This window comes from Netta rufina, assembly GCF_964035555.1.
Source record: "Netta rufina genome assembly, chromosome: 4".
Lineage (NCBI taxonomy): Eukaryota > Metazoa > Chordata > Aves > Anseriformes > Anatidae > Netta > Netta rufina.
The window spans coordinates 1,229,870-1,252,017 of NC_140127.1; the positions used below are offsets into that span (position 1 = coordinate 1,229,870).

The 22,148-nt window shown below is 36.8% G+C and overlaps 1 protein-coding gene across 2 annotated transcripts in view; it reads left to right on the forward strand.

The window, feature by feature from the left end:
- LOC311208682 (protein transport protein Sec24D-like) overlaps positions 1 to 22,148 on the forward strand; it is a 54,328-nt gene that overhangs the window by 26,288 nt on the left and 5,892 nt on the right. For both annotated transcript variants that reach the window (XM_084285554.1, XM_084285555.1), the window contains 11 exons: positions 6,420 to 6,558; positions 8,243 to 8,358; positions 11,175 to 11,299; positions 14,378 to 14,569; positions 15,198 to 15,291; positions 17,383 to 17,499; positions 17,973 to 18,143; positions 18,948 to 19,044; positions 19,667 to 19,812; positions 21,276 to 21,414; positions 21,838 to 21,956. In XM_084285554.1, the coding sequence (XP_084141680.1) occupies positions 6,420 to 6,558; positions 8,243 to 8,358; positions 11,175 to 11,299; positions 14,378 to 14,569; positions 15,198 to 15,291; positions 17,383 to 17,499; positions 17,973 to 18,143; positions 18,948 to 19,044; positions 19,667 to 19,812; positions 21,276 to 21,414; positions 21,838 to 21,956 (1,455 nt within the window). The remainder of the gene's footprint in view (positions 1 to 6,419; positions 6,559 to 8,242; positions 8,359 to 11,174; positions 11,300 to 14,377; positions 14,570 to 15,197; positions 15,292 to 17,382; positions 17,500 to 17,972; positions 18,144 to 18,947; positions 19,045 to 19,666; positions 19,813 to 21,275; positions 21,415 to 21,837; positions 21,957 to 22,148) is intronic.

Consider the following 22,148-nt stretch of genomic DNA (forward strand, 5'->3'; position numbering starts at 1 on the left):
GCATGTTTACTATGTAACCTGCTGGCCTTCTTGAACAATGTTATGCAGAACTATTTTACACACCTTGAATTAAAACACTTGTAAGCTTGGCTTAAAAAGTCACAGCAATACCTTTTAACAAAAAAAAAAAAAAAAAAAAAAAACCAGCTCCATGTTTTTGAGAAGGAAAGAAACCCTCCATTCAACAGACCTTTCATTCTGTAAATCTTAAATCAGTAAGATACTTTTCTCTCAAATGCTGACAAAAATTATATGTACACATTGTATACCTGCCTCCGTGTGTGTGTCTGTCTGTACAAAATAACAGAAGAACCCCATCTGTTTTGCCACTGAAGTTGACAGTAAGCCACAATGATCCTGAAATCCATTTAGGTTTTGGTTTTGTTCTTTCTGCAAAGGTCTGAATACCACTGGCAATGCTGTCCTGTGGCAGAACTTCATCCAGAATTGTTGCTTAAGAGATTACAACACTATACTGAGATTTATTTACAAACTTAAATATTTGTTCCCTAAACCTAGAGCTGCATGTTCCCTGAGCACTGTTTGGTGTTGCCTGATTGGCTATCCTGAGGATATTCCAGAGCATGTTAGAAACAGTCACAGCTGTGTTTGTGAAAAGTGGTCATTGGCCACTCTAAAACAGAATTGATCTGCCAGTTTATCCATTATGCTTGCAGGTAGTAGGTTGTGCCTGTGTTTTAAACTGTGGTGTTATATTTATCTTGTACTTAGCAATCCTGAAAACTTCTGCGTGTGTAAACTAACACTGATGTGACCATACAAAACATATAGAGACCAGACCTCTCAAGAAGTCAGTAGTAATAGTATTTGGAGCCCAAATTCTGCTGTTTTGAACATACTTTAGGGCTTTCCTGCAGAGATCTGGAAAAAAACAAACAAACAAACAAAATGCTTTGCTAATTTCATTTGCTTCTCTAAAATATGTCACTATCTTTTATTTCATTTTGTGCTGAATGAATGTCAAGCCAGACATCTTAAATAAGAATGCCTTCTCATGGAAAATCAAACTCCTGATTTTATTGTGAAACTTCTGTGATCAATAAAGCTAGATTAACTCTTCTTGTAACTATTAACATTTCTGTAGAAAAGGTACCTTAAACTTTTCTTATTTTTTCTATGGTTTTACAACTAATGTGACAACAACAAAATAAAATCTCAGACAAGGACTGCAGTGCTGGACCATCTGTGATATTGATGCGTTGGAAATGGAGCTGTGGATTAGTCCAGGCATGAACCAGTATCATTTCATCTGATCTAACGTGTGTGTCACCCTCAGCAGCCCTAAGAGGGGGCTAAGCTGCCCTAGGGTAGCTTTGTATTCTACTCCTTCCATTCTCACTTTGTGTGCATGCCTCCGCACCAGCTTGCACTTTTGCTGATGAGTATGGGTATATCTCTCTAGATTGAGAGATCTCCTGCTTGAGATCTGATTCTATGAAATGTTAACATTTTTAAAGTCTGTTGTTCAGCACAGTTTCTTGATTATCCAATTTCACACTTCTGCTTATATCATCAGTTAATCCTGGCTGCTGACCTTCACTTGAGATGCAGCATGTCCGTACATCCAAATAACAGTCACTATTTCAAAGCTGAGAAGTGCTGGAGAGAGCTGACTTGTTAACAGTTGGTATTCCCAACCTGGCATCATGACCAGAAAAAATTGTGTTTCTATTAAGCCTGGATATTAAACTTTTTTTTCCCCTTCTTCTGCCACCTCTATGATATGGAAGTTCTAAAGAAGTAAGCTACCTACTCCTGGGGTTTCTTCGTGTCAAAATTTTATCAGTATTTCTTGTTTTCCCCATCCTCAAACTTCTTTAAATCCTCCTAATTTTGATGAGAGCAGCCTGCATTTGTACTCTTCATGTTGCTAGCTCTATTCAGTAAGTTGCAACATTCCCCTTAAAAAGGGAATGCTGACTGAATAATTTTTTTGTGGATAGTCTGACTTATGATTCACTGTTATCAATGACTGGCTTTCTGTTGATTTTGCAGTTGAACAGGCAATTTGTCGTGTATAGTGTGCAGTGTTACACTGCATAGAGCAGCTCTCCGTATAAGCTGGTAAAGTTATCCAAAAGTATAGGGAGAAACTGGTGGCAAATTACTCATCTTGCAGGGAAGAGGGGGAAGGGATTGTGATGGAGATACTGATGTAATGGAAAATTGCACTCCTGGTACGAGTTTTCGTGTTCCTCTTGGATGTAGCCAGATTTGCAAGTTGTATGGGTCTCATTTCAATACACATTCCTGTCATTTTAGTGCTGGGGTGTTAAATGCATTCAAATGATGATGGAGTCAAACTCTGGGCAAAAATATTGCTTCTGATGCAGATTCATCAGGTGCTAATAGGGTGTATGTTGTGGGGGGCTAGGAGTCCACATTGACTGTGAGGCAAAGGCGTTTTGCCTTACATTGCATGTGGAAATTCAACTTGCAGCACAGCTACAAAAGGTTTTCTTGTAGCCCTGTCTACGTATATGAGTCTGGCAATGAAAACAGATGATGTACATTTTTCAGTTTGTTGTGTGATAAATAGCTAGTTCTCTTCACTATTTGCATATGCTTCTTTTTCATTCTCCAGACTCTCTTCTGATTTTCTCTTCAGAATGCTTTTCCAGAGATGTGCTGTGATGAACTTGAGCTTCACTGCAGTCCTTGTTCCTACATTTATAATTTCCAGCAGTGGCCCTGATCCTGCAATATGAATACAGTGATACTCTGCAGGCATCACAGGGAACCCTCAGGAGTGGGTCAGGTCTCCATTTTTATAGCAAGCAATAGTAATTCAGCTCTCTGAGACTTTAAAGCACAAGTTATAGTCCGTCTGGAAATTTTTACGGACATATTTCATCTTGGAGTGGTGCCACCAATGCCTATTTATCTCTCTGGAGTCAGAACTGTATTACAGAGCAATATTCTGGCTGAAATATTTCCAAAATACCTCTTGCTATCCCAACTATATTTGGACTAATAGTGAGATAAGTTATAGTTTATCAGATTAGCTTTTAGGGCTTGCGTTGTAGCGGGGCCCTGAGGCTTCAGAGAAGGGAAAGTTTATGCAGGTCTTCCACAGCATTTCCTATCTCTTCTGCCCAATTCCCTTTAACATAAAGCCCTCCCAGTGCAGCTGATTCTTTCTGCCTCTCTAGTCCTTCAGCTTACATAAAAGGAATCTATTTTACGAGGTCAGATTTATGCTACTGAGTAGTAGTTTTAGTCATTGGTTTTGATAAATATTTACAACTTGGTAGTGCTGGAAAACTGACAATCAATGCCTACATGTCCAGTTTTGTGAGGACTGTCTCTGTTCTCAGTCAAGTGATCCAAATGGGTAAACTGGGGAAAGGATTTTGAGGAGTAGGAGAGGTGCAAGAACAAAATGCACAAATACAGCAAATGTTCAAATAGTTACTGTAGATACCTAAATTGATTCATTTATTATTTGTAGAAAATTACAGGAGAAGAGAAGGAAAATGCTGACAGTTTATAGTTGGAGAAGCAAAAGAAAAAGGAGTACTGCATTGATTTCAAAAAAAAAAAAAATCTGAGATTTTTTTTTTTTTATTTTAATCCCCTCCTTCCCTGAAAGTTTGCCACTGAATTCCATGGGACTGTAAACAGATCTCTTTATCTTCTGTTGTACAGTGACATCTACAGAGAGTGAAGTACAGGCTGTGGAGCATAGAAAGCAGGGCTTTCCCATTTGGCACCATTTCTTTTGGACTGTGGATGGCAACAGTTTTTGTTTTATGTATTACTAAATAGACTTTTAAAGTAGACTTTTTACTCTTTTAAAATGCTTTTTAAATGCTTGTATATTATTTATCTTTGTAAATTCTTGTAAGATCTAGGTATTAAAAAGAAAAAAAGTTTTTTGGACTCCAATGGAAATTATTTTGACAGTTGGAAATGTAATAGCAGTTTTCACAGCCAAACAGAAATGAGTTTGTTGTAACAACTGTGTTGTGAAGAAGTGGGTTTGGATTATTTCAGTCTGAGTCTTTATTCAGAAATTACCATATAAATTACCATATAAATTGCTTTATTATTAGATATATTCATTACTGTTGTAATGGATTAAATTATTTTAAGAAAATACTGAATGGTAAATTAACATTTCATGTTAAGAAATCAAAAAACAGGCCCTTTTTTCAAGATTTTTCTGTTACACAAAATTTTTTAGTCTATTGCATGCATTTCTTGGTTAGGCTTAACTTTATTGATTTGTTTTTTTTTGTTTTGTTTTAAAGTTTTTGCAAGTTTATTAGAAACTAAAAATAGCCTGCCTCTGCAGTATGATTTCATTGTTATTTTATGTTTTATTTCTCTACATAAGATTGGAATAACATTTTTGTAAAACATGACAGCGTATTTTAACTTCATGCACTACCCATAGTCTCAGCAACTTCAAGAAGACCATTTGATGCAGAAAGTTACATAAGATACATGCAGATCTTAGTAACCCTTAAACTACTAGGTCTTTAAAACCACATTACAAAATGACTTTATAATAAGTAAATTTTTTAATGAAGCTAGAGGGAGATGAAAGATAAACATTTCCACTCCAGAAATGGAAAGACAAGGAAAAAAATACTATTTTTATTTCTGCTGTCATTAAAAAGGTAATTTATTAAGTATAAGAATGTTGATACCTAGGCTCTGAACTTTATGGCATTTATTTTTATGATTTTTCTTATTTATGCTTTATAGGTAAAGATCTTAATTTTAATAAGGTATTTCAAAATATGATCATTTGAGAGTAATTTTTCTTTGCTCTTGAATAACATTAAATGTATTAGAATAGGGTTTAAAATCACTAAGAATGTATATAAATGCACTGGGTGTTGTGTAAGGTGTCTTTTTTTCCCTACCTGTTCAGATACTATATTATTAATGGCAAGCCAGATCCAGGCCTCATTAAATTAATACAGCAGAATGATAATCAGAAAATTGCCAAGTAATGAACAAAACCCAGAAGTTCTAAAACTTTAAGTTATTATGGGTAGTGATTGGGTTTTATAGCCAAGGCTCTTGTGTCTGAAAAATGACCCTGATCATTTTCCAGCTGACATTGTGTTAATTTGTGTTAAACTCAATTTTTGTAGAAGAAAGAACACAAATCAATGTGTTATCTCAGTGAAGCGGGACAGATCACTTAAAACCTATGTAGTAAAATCTACTTGTTTCTGTAAAGATTTTGGCAAAAAGCATCAAATCCTTTGGAGAAATAAATAAGTAAAATAATTGTCTTTGTGAAATATAAACAAACAATAAAATACATGTAAGCAGTGAATGCTAGAAAGACATGTATGATTCTCTAGGTATACAAAGACTCTTATTCTCCAATAAAAGATAAAAATGTATAATAGATTAAATGCGTCCATTCTATAAGAGACAGTAATTTTAAATAAGTGAATATGCTAGTGGAAAAGTTTTAGCATTCAAGAGTTGTCAACATTCTTCCTCTTGTGGAGATCTATCATGGGACCCAACTCTGGATTTATTTTCTTTTACAGTCAGAGATTTTTAGTTAGGGTTGAAGGGAGTAAGAAAAAAAAAAAAGAAAAACCACGTTTGTTTATGCTCTATAGAGTTTCACAAATAATTGAACAAACTTCCATTTGTGCAGTGGTTTCAAGTATGACTTTTCTAACATAAATTACAATTACAGGAATCTTTCAATTGCTGCACAGTTACTACTGCAAGAGGCATCTGGAAAATGTCTTCCATGAGCTGTGTTTTTTGGCAGAGGCTATAAGCAAGCATGGTCAGTGTAATTAAGCTGACAAGTGTTTGTTATACTGTATTTGTTTACTGTATATTCTTTCCTTCAGTAAGTATTAGTATTTCTTCTAAATCTTCTACTCTAGCTGGTGACCCTGGCAGCATTAAACCTTACTATAGCATGTAACACAGCAGCATTAGGGGGAAGGGCATTTAACTGAAAATATTAGAAGCTTTCTTAGTAACTACCTGTTTGGGATAGCTGCATGCAGTCGATGAGTATCAAATTTCTTTGAGAAAAGCTCAATCTGATAGAGAAGGCGAAATACCTGACCCCAGCAGATTTCTCCCTTGTGAGCTATAAAAATCCTTTGCTGGAGAAAGTCAGCCTAGAGCCCTTTCCGATGCTTTCAAAGTGTTGTAGGCTCTTTGTGTGGATCCTTTATTTCTTTCTGATAAATACCAAAATAGGGAGCTTGTGAGCTTGAAAATTAAGTTTTTTAGGGGACCTAAAGCCAGCTGTACTGGAGAATTTAGGTAAATGCTGAACAATAATTTCTTGGTCAGGTAAAATCTAACAAATGTTAAGGCTGAGTAGCAGCTTTCTAGCTCACTTTATTTGGTTTCAAATTTGCAGTGCTTTTTATAACTTCATGTACCTCTTCATTTAGACACCTCTTTATGTTGTAAACCATGGTGAGACTGGACCAATCCGATGTAACAGGTGCAAAGCTTACATGTGTCCCTTCATGCAGTTTATTGAAGGTGGAAGAAGGTATCAGTGTGGATTTTGCAATTGTATAAATGATGGTAAGTGATATTTCTCTGATCAGTGATTCATACAAATTCCATAAAACTAAAAAGGAATTGTATCCCTGAAATGATTTTCTTGACTAGCTGACTTGAAAATAGTTTAGTGAGATGAAGTAGCAAGGGCTATTTCACAAATTAAAACAACAACAAAAAATACTACCTACTAAAAATACTTAAAACACTTCTTCAGTCCGGTATTTAAAAATAAATGTAAGAAAAAATAATGCTAAACCATGAAGTCCAAGTCCAGTCTGTTATGATCAAAAGTTTATTTTAAAATATTATGTCAACATAGGATAAAAAGCTGCTTGTATTGCTAACCAAGAGCAACTTTTGTGTAGAGAAATTAATTTCTTAAAGAAATTTAAATGTTCAGCAAAGAATTATTTAGATCCATGCTAGACTAGTCTTAGCCATGGCTGTGGATGCAGTGGTTAAATAGCCTATTAATCTTCCTGTGACAAGTGTTGGTTTTCACAGAAGATACCATGCCATATTTGTTCAAGTGTGCTGCATGTGACTTATAACTGTTCTTGTGCTCTTGGATATATCCCAAATCTTTGCCAGAAGTAGCCTTTATAGACATTTGTATCAAGTTGGATTTCCTCAGCTGGATCACAGTGGTATAGTGCTTTCCCTAATACAGTAATCTTTTCATCTCTGAAATGTGAACCTTGACAAGCTCATTCCAACTTCTTTTCTGCCTGAGGCTCAGATGTTTGTGCAAGCACAGCAGATAGCAAATTTCCTAGTTTGTTAGCAATTTAAACTCTCATAAAGAGAAATTTGAATGCATTATGAACATTTTAATAAAGACATTTCAGTTGCAGTATAATTTTCAATCATGCTTTGTATTGGTAGTGTCTTTTATCCAAACTGGAAATCATTTAAAAACATTAACGAGACCTAGAAATGCCCCAAAAACTAGGTAGATATTCTGCATCTCCTGTTTTTAACAGGCAAAAATGTAAAAAATAATATTCTAAATGTGGATTGATTGAGGAAAAAAGAGCTAAAATCCAGACGTGACTCTTCCCAGTGTGGCTAGCCATTAGACTAGCTGCCTTTAAATTGGTGGTGGCAAAACAACATGGTTTCTTAATGCTTGCTTTGGAGTTCTACATCCTTTATGTGAAGCCACAGAATGTTCACAATTTGATGGACTGAAGGCAGTTTGCTGTACAGTAGGCCAGGTTTGTGAATGTTGCAGAGTTATTTCCAGTGCATGGAAATGTTGCATAAAGCACCACAGGCTTTAGGAAAAGTGCTGTTTTTAACTCCGGTGATGTGAATTGAGCTTTGAGTAGATGGTATCTTTCTAACAAAATAGCCATCATTTAGTCTGTAGCCTGAGGATAGCAGACCTGTGGAAATAACCTGGGTCAGTTTTACCTACTCAAGCTTGACAGGGTAGAGATAAGAGAAAATTGACATTCATGGGGGAATATGCTGTATTCTCCTAATACAAGAGAAGCTCACATTACCAGGATGTTGTGAGGTTTGTTTGTTTTCTTAAATCAGTTTGAAGAAAAAAACATAACCTGGCTAAAAGTTTACACACCTCCTTGATCAATAACAGAGGAGCCTATGTTACCACATGATAACTATTGAAAAGAGTTGTTGGGTTGTTCCTCTCCACACTGTAAACGTTTTTTTTTCCTGCTCTTGTATTGGTTTTTAGTCCCGCCGTTCTTCTTTCAACATCTGGACCACATTGGCCGACGGGTAGACCATTATGAAAGACCTGAGCTATCTCTGGGATCATATGAATATGTTGCTACTTTGGATTATTGCCGAGTGAGTATTTCCAATACGCGAAATTATTTATGATTTGATGTCAACACAAACAAAATCCTTTAAGTACCTATGTTGGAGTAAATGCACTTATAAGCTGAATATCAGAGTCCAAGAACATTTTAGAAAATGTACAGATGTGGAGGATTTAAGCTTACAATAATGTTTTGCTCTTTTGTGCTGGATGGAGACTAGCAACTAACAGTAATAAATCGTGTCTCAAAGTCATGGGTCACAAGTGTTCAACTGAGATGCTGGTTTGGTCCTTGGAAGCATTTAGAGGATGTTCAGAGGCTATAGTTCAAATTCTGATGCAGTGTTGCTTTTTAGCTGCACGACTTACTAATTTTGCAGACCAACATGCACCTGAATTGCCTTCTCAGCTTTTCAAACCTTACCATGGGAATTTGAATCTTGTCTTGGCATGAGTAGTTTTAGTGTTCTGACCAATAAGTGGAATGGGTTCTCTCTCCTAATAATAAATTAATTAAGAACTTGGTCCAAAGTCTACTCAAGCCACTGGAAGTATTTGTAGTTGATTTTATTAGATAGCCATATTTTGTACTTCCCAAAGCATAAATTATTTAATCTTTTCAAACTTTCTTACAAAATTTTTCAAAATTCCTAGTGTGACCTCATCTTCCCACAGCAGCATGGACATACTTTTTGGTGCTTTCTGAAATTGGGTAGAATTTTCTTTCCATCGGTGGAATGCGGATATGATAAAATTAGGAAAGGCGGTTCAATCCAACAAAGCCTTGAAGTAGGTACAAGTAACTTCCTCAGACCATCAGATTATTTCTGGTACAAAGAAATGAACAAGTTTTAATTCTGGTCTCTCACAGGGGTACTGCTTCCAAGTCCACTGAAATCCCTGAGACTGCCTTTAGAGATTCCATTGACATCTGCATTAAACCCCAGGGCGGGAGAGAACTCTGGCTGTAATGGGGCATTATAGAAATAGCGTGGGATCCTTGGTGTACATCCATCAAATTTGGTTCAGCTTTGCTGCTTTCTGCAGCTAAGCTTTTGAAAATGTGTATACTGAATAGCTCCATGCAATTTTCAGTTTTCTCTATTGAGTAACCTATGTTCATCATCACAGTCTTGCTTTCAGTGCAGTGAATTTGCCATATAGTTTAAATGAGGGAGCTTCTGTGATAAGCCATCTAGCATGGTTTGTCTTCTTGTTCCATAGACTCAGCAGAATGTTACAAAAAATAAATCTGATAAAATCAGCACTCACACTGGCAATGTTAAGTCATTAAATTTTAGAGAAGTTAACGTTATTTTATAATTATTTTCTCATTTTGCTCCAAGTTAGAAAAGTTTAGTTCTTTTATAAATCAGTTTAAGACCAGAACTGAAAAGCCATTTCCTTTTGTGCTTATCAAATGACAAGGATGAATGGCTAAAAAAAGTTAATAACAGCTGTTTTGCATTATTGTGCTCCTGCTCAGTGGATGTGGCAAGAGCACAAGTTCTCATTTCTGCCATATATTTGTCAGAAATTATGGAGGAATTCTTTATAAATAGCGATGTGCTACGAGAGTTCAGAAAGTAGCGTTTGATATGTTTTTTGAAACTAGAATCCAAATGCAAAAAACAGAACAGGTTTTAAAATTACTGTCTGGTTTTAGTTGACAAGAGTTAATCTTGATTTACGTGATTCAAATGAAGTGAGATCAAGGGTATAATGTTCAATTTTATGTGTTCTGAGGATATGAGTATGGATAAGTCATATTTCAAGGATTAGATGATTTTTTTCTTATATGGAGTTTTCTGCAGATTATTTGTAATGAGTATAATTTGGTAAGTGGTCAGAAGTCTTTATATGAAGGCAGTGAAATAGCATATGTAACTATAATGGAAAAGTTGTCCTGAACTTGACACCAGGTAATGACCACTACTCATCTTAATGAGAATTAGAAAAACTGAATTTAGGCATACGGCTAGGCCCATGATGATTACTGTTGCTATGTGCACTCTATATGATCTTCCTGGGCACATCAGTAAGCATTACATTGCTTTGTTTATAAACAAAAATAAAACAATCATCATCATCTTGTTAGTTACAGAAGCTTGGTCAGTAGTGTATATGACAATATGTATGCTACTTAAATGTCTCTTATGTACGACTGTGGCCAAGAAGCTGTGCCAAAAGGAATCCATACCAGTCTGAGTCACTGCTCTGTATGTAGCAGTTGCATACATTGAGCATTACACTCCAGTGCTTTAATTATCTTACAGAAAATCAGCTTATTCCTGAAAGTACAGTTTTCTTATCTGTCCAGAGTGTACTGGGGCATAAGAAAGCAAGACAGAGAGGATGCACATGAACACTTAGTGGTGCTAGAGATTGCAGTATTTTAATTCTGGTTCAGTACCTAAGTCACATTTTCTGTTTCCAGATTGGTTAGAAATTGCTTAACAGTTTTTAGAGGCAAATGTTAACAAAAACTGAATTTAAGCATTTCTGTAAACAAAATGGTATTGCGTAAGCATATATGGAATACAGAAACAAATTTGTTTAAACACTTGAATTCCAATAGAAAATGCTAGTGTTTCGTCTTATCTAATAAACTTTTATCCTTTACATATTTTATTCTATTAGGATCTATTTTCCAGTAGTACAGTTTATTCCAAGGATGGTGCTTACCCAGGACATGCCATCTTTCTGTAATAATTACTCTTTCTAATTCATAGCATTTTTCAAATGACTAAACACAGTATTTAGATTGCCCTATGGTACCTTTTTGTAAATCTTTTTGACATAACAGGACACTGTCTAATTTTCCTTGTGAATATTTTTTCCATAGAATAACAAGCCTCCAAATCCACCAGCTTATATCTTCATGATTGATGTATCATACCGAAATATAAACAGTGGTCTAGTTAAACTCATATGCGAGGAACTGAAGACACTGCTAGATAAGCTTCCAAGGTAAAGAAACATACATGTGTTTTGCTTAATGTACCATACCACAGTTTTCAAGAAGCTATGCATGTTGAGAGGTAAAACCAAGAAAGTACAAAAAATGACAGAACTTACAATACAGGTATTTTTGAGGTGGTAGTGACTAAATGGTAATTTAAAAATTGCTGGCAGTTTTTGAAAAATTTAGATTGATATCTGGGTTTACGATATGAATGGAAGGAATGTGTTGTACTGACTGAACATGTAGCACTTTCTTTTCTTTTCCTGTACTGAACTCTAGTGGTATTATCAGCTAAGTCCCAGCTTGTAGTTTTGACTTTATGTGCTGTGGTTCTGTTTACTGCAGTGCTGCTGTTCTCGTTAGATTAAGCAGAGAAATACCACTAACCAGAATCTCGAGAAAGTAAAGTCTCTCTAAAACCAGTGTTGGTAGGTTGTATCTTTAGCTCTTTTTTTTTTTTTTTTTTTTTTTTAAATCAGCAGAACTTTGTTTTGTTGTGAGATTTTTCTGCCATGGTATGTATCTGAGAGGTGAGCAAATCTTGTAGGCAACTGACATTCTGTTAAGTATGGCATGTTTGCTATGTCAGCATTAAACGTGTAGTAGTATTATTACTACTGATCTGTATTAATCACAGTATATTACTTTAGTATAGTTTCATTTAGTTTTCAGTATATGTTTAGTGCCGTTTTCATTAATGAATAATGCTGACAGTTAAATGAAAGCAGTGGCAGTCAGACTGAAAAAATTAAGTAGACGTGTTTCTTAGTTGAGGCATACAAAAGGATTGAAGAGCATACAGAAAGAAAATGCATTCCGAATAACAGTATTTATAGAGGGAGAACATGCTTAAGAAACAGAGGGAGCAAAGTGAGGAAGAGTGGGAGACAAGACCCTTGAGATTATCAGGAATATGTTAATCTTTTTATCATATGTGCTTGTCACGTTTCACATATGTGATCTCTGTGCATGAAAGAAATTCCAGTTCAGGGTGGGGAGTTTGTCAGATGCCCATGTAAGACCATCCCTTGAGCACTTTGTCATTGAAGATTACACTGGAGACACGAGTGTTTGATATTGTCCTGCACATACATGTATCTCAGAGCTTTCTATCAGGATTGGTCATGACTCTGAAGATAATAAAAGGCCATGGGTGTAGTAGCAAAAAACAAGTGGCAGTTTAGGAACACCTGGTGCTGAAGAAAGACACCTGCAAAAATATTCTGCTGTTATCACATGAGGTGAAAACATCATTCTGGGAATTCACCCTGTGCTCAGATTTCCGGGAGCCCAAATTCTTTAAGAGGAAAGACTTCTGGTTAACAGAGCAATGTATGTAACAAAAAGGCCACTGGTGTAGCGGCTTGTGGCAGGTAAGCCTGTGAGAATGGCTGAGAAATTAAAGCTAGCAAATAATGGATTAAGTTAGGTGTCTAGCTACTTTGTGTTAAAAGGGCTTTATGCTTCTGCAGATTTGCAGCACAGCAGCAAACATATTATTTGCTTGCTAGAAGTTTTACGGCAGGCACTTTCAAATTTAGATGTTCTAAACCAGAATACTAATTCTCTGTTTAGATAAATAGAGAAATGTGTTTACAGAAATTCTGCTCTTGACCTCAGAAAATCAGGCTATTTGTACCAGTATGATTTTTTAGACATATAACTTAAAAACATTTGAGTGCATTTGATTCAGACATCTCATTCTGAGACACTAAAAAGAACTAAGTGTGTTAGCCATACAGGCAATCAGCTGCTGTGTTTGACAAGTGACCTTTGAAACAATGATAGAAGAAATCACATTGTATAGTGTACGCTGCCACACTGTAAGGAGCAGTGTCTGATGAAATTGTCCCACATACCTGCTGTGTAACAGCATTGGAACCAGTAGGATGATGCGGCTATTGCTCCTTGAAGTAGGAAAGTGCTGTATGTGCCTGAAGTTAGGAATAACTTGTCCTGAATGCTCCCTGTTAATCACGTTACTTAGAAAATAGTAGTGTCTGATTGCTAGGAGTGATTAGACTTGCATTCAGAAAGGATGCATCTATGTGAGTTAGAGGATCTCAGAGAGATTATTTAAAATGCTTCTTTACGGAATGTGTTCATATAGAATATTGGTTTGTTTTAAATCAAAAGTAGCTCCTTTCTCATCCAGCGGTTTCCACAAAACAGGAATGGTGGCTTAGCATTCTTTATTGACATGCGTGTTAAAGATCGTAGACGTGAAAAATCGTTTCCCTCCCAAGCTCAAGGTTTTAAGTGAAGCTTGTAAAACCAAGAGAATGTGCTATTTTAGAAGTAATTAAGACTGATTTTTGGAATTTGACTTAATAAACTTAGGGCTGCAAACCCGGTCTCACTAGTTTTATTAATGATGCTGCTACTAATGACACACTAGCTAGTGCTTAGGGGAGTTACCTCCTGCAAAAGAGCTCCTGAGCTCACTGCTCACAGTGTTCTTGCAGGTGAGGTGTAGCTCGCAGCAGCAGTTTGTGAGCTTTAGCTGGCCTGGGAACACAGCAGGAATAACAAAAAATTTCTACAGTACACTGCCTGTATGATGCACAGTTATGAGGGATCCAAGACCTTTTGCTGCTTAAAAGCAGTCCTGCCAAAGCAGAAGATTGGTGACTTTCAGGCTTCAGTGCCTCAGACATTATTGAAGCCTAGTAACGGCTCTCTCCAGGCACTGATCATTAGTGTCACTGAATTACAGTGTATTCTAAATAAAGCTGATTTTCTGATTGTAAAGGATTGTCCTGTTACCTCTTTTCCATGTTTTGAAGATATAGTCTATTCTTTATCTTACATGCTCTAGCCTGCTTGAATGGGATGCACAGTTGATAGGGTTGACTTTAAGATATATATTAAAAAATAAAATAAAATTACAACAGTTGATTTAATCAGGTTGTTTTAGTTTGACTGGAGGCAAAGACTGGGACAATTACATCTGGTTGGTTGTTTGCTTTGTTGCTCCCAGTACAGATAATGATCTGAAAGCAGCCCCGCATTTCAAAGTAATGCTCTTATTGCAAGGCCAGAGTTTCAGAATTTTAACCGCTTTTTTTTTGTTTTTCTCACAGAGAAGAGCAAGAAGAATCCTCAGCAATTCGAGTTGGTTTTGTCACTTATAACAAGGTCCTCCACTTCTTTAATGTAAAAAGCAACTTAGCTCAGCCTCAGATGATGGTGGTCTCGGATGTTGGAGAAGTTTTTGTTCCTTTGCTGGATGGTTTCCTTGTTGACTTTCAGGAATCACGATCTGTTGTTAACAAGTAAAGTACAACAATTCCATATCTGAATAAGAGCTGAATGCTTAGAATAGACATTTTCCCCTTTAGTCAGGTGTGTTACAGGGTTTTGGAGGATGCGTGGATTTGCTGAAATGCTTTACAAGTCAGCAGATGCACCAAGTCCTGCATTTCCACATTTGAGGAGAAACAAAAGTGGTAGCAGCAACTTGCAGTGCTGAATTTGAAAGCCTGTTTAGACGAGCTGTGAGCCAGGCATCTTCAGCTCTGCTTTGTCTGAAGTGGGAGGGCAAGTTGTGGCTTTGTGCCATGTTGAATGTTTTTCCTGGTTTTCCTTCTATATATGTGATGCATGCCTAGGTATGATCTAAAGACTATTAAGTCTTTATCCATACCTGAACTCCTTTATTTTTAGCTATTTTTGATTTAATGCATGTTCCTTTATGTTACCAGCTTTGAAATAATGCATTTCAATAGAATTCTAAAATTCATGTTTAATTTTATTCCGGCTGGAATCCTAAGAAATCAAAATTTTTAAGTATAAACTTGCATGGAAAAGAAATTCCTCTATGAAGACTTGGTATGTCACATTTTTGGGGATTATCCCAAATATGCTAACCAGTTGAGACACTGAACCTTTCTTCTTTCATAGTTTGTTGGACCAGATTCCAGAGATGTTTGCAGACACTAATGAGAGTGAGACCATCTTTGCTCCTGTTATCCAGGCTGGCATGGAGGCACTAAAGGTTACAATGTTCCTCTCTGTCAAAGTAGTTCTTTAATTAGAACAAGGCATGATAACCTATAGCTTGCTAAAGACCAGTGCCAAATCCTTCTACAAATCATAATGGGAAATTAGAAAAAAAAAAAATAATAATAATAATCACTGATTGTTTCCAGCACTGATGTCCCATTATTGTAACAGCACCTTTGAATTCCTTTTGTTTAGAAAGAACTGACAAGTGTAACATCTATTTCCAGATTCTCCTTATTGAGGGAAACCAGTCATAGAATCACTTAAGTTGGAAAAGACCAGTTTGGTTTCTTATTCAGCATTTAAGAGAGAAGGTGTTTAGTCACTACAGTATAATATAACTAATAGATAACTCGGGATGTTTGTACAGACTTCTAGATGCATCTAAGTAACTTGCTGTATGTCAGGGATATCCCTTGAAATGCTGGCATTTCTGTGGAGCGTTGCCAATTAAAAGAATGACACAGATTGATTTATCTGTGAGCTCAAACTCTGAGTAGATATATTGAGCCAAAATTGTACAGCATCTCTCAAATCCCATTTCTTAAATATGTAACTGATACTTGTTTTCTTCTTACTCGTAGTAGAATGTATGTGTGCAAAATATTTATACATTTGGTTACCACTTCTATCAAAATGTTCTTTCCCAGTATTTGACTTCTACAAAACAAACTTAACACCCATAAATGTAAATTTCCTTTTGATGTTGTTCCTATAAAAACACTTCTCAAATAAACTTCTTATTTAACTAGTATTTTAAAGTTATAAGTTGCAAGGATGCTCCCTGGGAATCATTAATACGCGTATACATGTGTTCAAGAAAATAACTAATCTGAGAAGAATAAAATATATTCTTCTTTGAGATTCATAAATCTTTAGAAATCGTATATGCATCTTGGACACATTGTCAAAAGCAGTGTTAGTAATTCTTGATGTGTATGGTGGTAACTCAATCTTGCGTTCTTTAGAGACTACTTTTAAGAGTAACTGAAATTGGCATTCATGATTAAAGGTAACTGTGCTATTACAGGTGAGATTCAGCTCTGTTAAAAGTAAGATACTGTCTTTGATTGCATTTCTGCCATAGTTAGCAAATTCCTAGTTTTCCCAGAAGAATGCCATGGCTTATTTTGAAATGTGGAGTATCTTGTGGATATATTAAGATCTGGAGGGGAAAGAGTACCAAAGCCCATTTGTGTCAGTACTCTCAGGTATTACATTTTTAAACTAGATGTGTGGTTAAGCCTGGAGCAGGAAAAGGGTAAATGCCTCCTTCCTTCCTTTCACCTTCACCCAACTTCTTCAGTGCTTAAGGATTTAGAATTCTGAAGACTAACCAGTTTTCATTCCTATTAACTGTCTCAATATCAAGTGAAAAACTGGATTTTGTAAATTTTGGTGGAAGAGCTTGTTAGCAGTACAAAGATGCTTGTGGTATGGCTACCATTGCTATTCCCTTCTTTGGAATTGAAGGGTTTTTGTCAGCAGTTTGCCGTCCCAGTTTGCAAATCCTATGGCCTCATTAGAGTTCTAGATAACAATTGAAAACTTGAGTAAAAGCAGCTTTTACTTTATTTCTTAGTGACAAGAGTTAATGTTAATCACAAGTTTTGATGCTCTACATTTTAGTGTAGTTTAAATGTGGAATCTAGTCCAGGAATGTAATTGTTGTTCTTCTCTAAAAATACAGTGGATAACAGTGCACCCAAACTGAAGAAGCAGTATTTTTTTTAACCTTTTATCCTTGTTGCTTGCTGCATAATGCTTGTATCTAACTAAAATGTCTCTAGGAGAGGTACTTCTAGTTTTGCCCACCAAGATTTTAGTGTCCCATGTAGGAATTACTGTACCGGTGCATCGTCCAAAGGATCTGTGTTAGACTGAGTTATTTACTGACACAAAATTCCCAGTTTGTTTTGGGATTTCACTTCCATCAAGTGTAAAGACTAAATGAATGGTTTGGCTCTGAAGAACTTTTGCAGAAAGTTTGCACTGTTCTTAGAGATACCACAGCATATGAATGAAAATTAGGCTTGTATATCTGAGTAATAGAATAAATGTCAATATGGTGTCTTTGCAACAGGCTGCAGAATGTGCTGGAAAATTGTTTATCTTCCATTCTTCATTGCCAACTGCGGAAGCACCAGGGAAGCTGAGAAACAGAGATGACAAAAAACTACTCAATACAGATAAAGAAAAGGTATTTTCTACTTGGAGTTCACAGGAGACTGCTATTACACTAAATTCCTCTAGTAGAGCCTTGGTCTTTTTCACTTCTTTTCTTTTACAAAGAATTGTTGTTTAAATATATAATACTCCCATGTTACACTGTGCCCTGATGATTTAGGTATAAACATATAGGGATCGGCCCTACGAGAACTATGAGGCTAAAGTATGGGCCAGGCAGCAACACCCATCAGTAAAGGAAATCAACCAGCTGCAAATAATTCCACCTTCCAAGAGCCTTTGCTACCTGCAAGGTGTGATTTAGTTCTACAAGAACAGACTGAGTTTTCAATGCATATATGTGGTGATAGAATGTATGAGCAGGGGCAACATCATTACAATCAAATCCATGTCTCGTTTTTATTTTTCGTTCTGGTATTTGGATTGTGATTGTCTACCAACAGTATCTAATGTTATCACATTTGTATTTTTTTTAATTCTGTGCAGACACTCTTCCAGCCTCAAGTAAATTATTATGAGACTTTAGCCAGAGATTGTGTGGCTAACGGCTGCTGCGTGAATTTGTTCCTCTTCCCAAATCAGTACGTGGACATAGCCTCCCTGGGTCTTGTCACAATGTACACTGGAGGAACATTGTACAAGTACAACAATTTCCAGGTAAGTGATGCAAGTTTCCTACCAATCAGATAGTAACACCTGGGGACTGGTTGCTTTTATTTCAAAGCATGCTTTGACAGCGTAAATGTAGAGCAACTCTAGAAAAATTATTTATAGACCCCAGAGGATAAAATTCAAAATGTAGAAACAGCAGATCAGGCGCAAATAAATATATTGAGACTGTAATTTTACTTCTGCATAAGTTGGTTGGTATCTTAAAATTAAACCTGCTTACCTACATATGGTGACATCTGAGCAGGGTAGTTAATTACTCCTGCATTTACAGTTCAAAATGCTTATGATAAAGACGCTACTCCCCCCCCCCCCCCCCCCCCCCAAAAAAAAAAAAAAAAGCCAAAGAAATTGTATACAACACTTGTTTAAAATTTCATGTGAATTTTCATGTGGAATAGGGGATTCTCTCCGTGTCATCAGCTGATCTGCAAAACCAGTTTTTGCTAAGTGAACAAAACTAATTATTAAAGCTGTACCACAAAATCCCAGCTAGCCTGTCAAGGGTAGGTGCAAGGATGGATGTTACTGGAAACAGGTTTGATTGAAAGGAATCCTGCTTGACCAAGCTTAGAGATGAATTAACGGTGGATACTTGCACATCTTTGTTTCTGTTAATAAAACAGCAACTGGCATTTCTTGCCATTTTTAAGAGAAGAGATGTTACTTGTGAAAAGATTTGATGGGGGGTGAGGGCAGGGGCAGAGTTCACAGCAGGCTGAGGGAGTGCTGGATTTCTGCTGGTTTGCTGCCACCCCTTGGTGAACTGCAACTTGTGCTTTACACTTTCAGCTCAGTTCTGATAGCCCCCAGTTCCTCACCGACCTCAGGAAGGACGTAGAAAAAAAGACCGGCTTTGATGCAATAATGAGGGTTCGGACAAGTACAGGTAACAGTACCGTTGGGAATGAAAATAAATATGAATGCATGTGAGAATATATAACTGTAAATAACACAGTGCTGAAGTGCTCTACAGATCACTTGTAACATCAAGCTTCCTGTTTTAACTTCATTATGTACCTTTTGAACAGTATAGACTGGTAAAATGAGTGTGCCCTTACTGTATATACCTACTTAAATCTGCAAATACGATTAAGGTTTCTGATCACTATGCATGCATCCTGAAATGCAAATAAGTTGTACAAAAGAGGGTGTTGTTGCTGGACACTTGCATATTCTTTCGTTATTTCAAATTAAATTAATGTTCTTACTTCTCAACCAATCATTCTTGCCTCAAATGCAAGTATTTGAGAAATACAGACACACAAAACAGCCAGGTGAACAGTGCAAAAGGTTCTGGGTGTCTCTGAGCCATAGCTCTTCTTCATGGCCCATCAGAACAGTGAACAGCTTGTCCTCACAGAAGGTGTTGACTGAGGTTGCACATGCATGAGGGGAAATGGTTCACATTTTAGTAAGCAAAATTGAATGACCAAAAAAGAAGTCACAAAATAATGTCACTTGTGATTTTTAAATAAAATAATATATTTTTTGTTTTAATCTGGCTACAGGCTTCAGGGCTACTGACTTCTTTGGTGCCATTTACATGAACAACACCACAGATGTAGAAATGGCAGCAGTTGACTGTGACAAGGCAGTGACAGTAGAGTTCAAACACGATGACAAACTGAATGAAGACAGTGGCGCTTTAATTCAGGTAAAAAAAAAAAACAACTTAATGACATACCATGTCTTGAAATTGAGAGTAAGAACTACTGCAGCCATAATAATAAAAAAAACGTTATGCTGAGGCACTGAGGGGAGGAAGGTACAGCTTGCACAGACTCTGATGTCATAGTACCACTAATAAGGTAAGCCAAAGATTGCGAACTTGCAATGCCATAACTTGCTGTTCCGAAACTCAAGAGGTCTGTGCTTCCCTTCTTATTCTGCAATAGGGCATGCCTCAGTAATAGTTCCTGGAAATGCAGATTAGGCAATAATTAAAACTGGCATTTCTCTGCTTACTTGCCAACACTTGTGATATGCCTGTGCCTAAGAAAAGATGTGCCCCAACCGTCAGCAGATAATGCAACATTGCCATTTACTGTTCTAGGTATTTTGTCATGACATTTTTCTTTTATTAACAGCAGAAAATGTTACAGCTTGCAAGGTTTTGAACTTACTTAAGCTATGGAATTATTCATTTCTGCTCTGCTTAGCTTTTATCTTGCCCCTATAAGTACCCTTCATAGGCTAGCAGTTAATCCTTGCACAAAAACAGTACTGTGGAACATCCATTTTGGCATGTCTGCCATCACTTCATGAAGCAGTGCTGCAGCATTGACAGGAAAAGTGCGTGCCATGTAGATGTTGTGTTTACCTGGCTTCCCTGTGACAGAGACATGCAGCAGATCCAGTGCATGCCTGACTGCAGTCAACTGCAGTTGGTGTTTGCCTTGCAGACTTCAGTTTGTAGCTGTAGATGATGATGAGATTCTTTTTTGATTGCGGTGCTAGGAAATGAGCGTGTGCCAGCAAAATGTTAGTAGTCAGGAAAGCCTGAGCTCAGTTCCTTTACTTTTCATACTTGGAAAAGGGTTTCCCGAAATGCTAACGATACATTAAAGCAGAATTGGCATCATAAGCAAATTCTTAAATAATCCCTCCAATTTTAATATATAAGTCAGTGGAAGGGATGAGATACAGGGGTGGGGTTAGAAGGACTTCATGTCACTTCATAAGCAATTTATTCATGTAAGAAGACCCCCTTCACTTTTCAAGATCACTAAGTTTTTGTGTTGCTGTTGCTGATAATGTGCTTTACAAATTTTCAATCAGTGGTCTCTTGTTTTCAGATGATACCATCAGTATGTAGCAAATGAGAGAGTAATAATCCTTTCAATCAGTCATGTATTTGTATACTTTTATGACACACATACTTTTAAGGCTAATAATTTTTATAATGCATTTACATGTCTAATCTACTTCCACAAAATGTACAGGTATGGTGTTTTTCTAGTTAATTAATGCTGAAGCGGCACTACTAGGCTGGGCTGTCCTTGGGAGTAATTACATGCCTTTGATGCACAAAGTGGTGGCTCTTACACAATGGACACTTTGAGGACTGACTTTCTGTTTTAAACTTAAAATGAATGGTAATTGGCTTATCTGTTGCAGTGTGCTGTCCTTTACACATCAATAAGTGGACAAAGAAGACTGCGCATACACAATATTGGTTTAAACTGTAGCTCCCAGTTAGCTGATGTCTACAAGACTTGCGAGACTGACGCACTTATCAACTTCTTTGCTAAGTCAGGTAAAGTTATAGCAGATTGGTTTTGTTTCGTTTTTGCTTTCTCTAGGGGTGGAAGAAGAGGAAGGTAGGAGAGATGAAGTGATTGCCTAGTGGGAAATTGTGTTTTGTAACTTGCTGTTCCAAGCCTCAGCAACTTGCAACTCTGTTACAAAGTAGAAAAGAGAACTAGATTATGTATTCAGATATACATGCCATAAAAATAATTCTGGGGAAGGTAGCTAGAAACAGGTAATGCACGAAAGTGTATAGGCCTTTCTTTGTGAAGATTAATAGGCATCCTCTAAAATGATACAGGAAAGACTGAAAAGGGACTCACAAAGGTAAGTTTTACTATATTAAAAACTAATTAAAAACTAGCAAAATGTGGATACTCTAAAAGCGTGTCTGTTATTAACATACTCTTTTGTTCTTCTGTATTTGTAGCTTTTAAAGCTATTCTAAGCCAACCCCTGAAGACAGTCAGAGAGATCCTGGTCAATCAGACAGCTCACATGCTGGCGTGTTACCGCAAGAACTGTGCCAGCCCATCAGCAGTAAGCCAGGTGAGGATGCCCCTGCCTAAGTTAGGCTATTGCAGCAGAGGAACAACCACCCCTGCAATGTCAGCAGTGCCAGAAAGGGAAACTTCAGGACATACTTCTCCTTTTTTCATCTTCTTTCAAGTCTAATTAATGGCAGGTTTGATTCAATGGTAGCAATTGCAGCATATGGAGGCTGTTCTGGGACAAATGGCA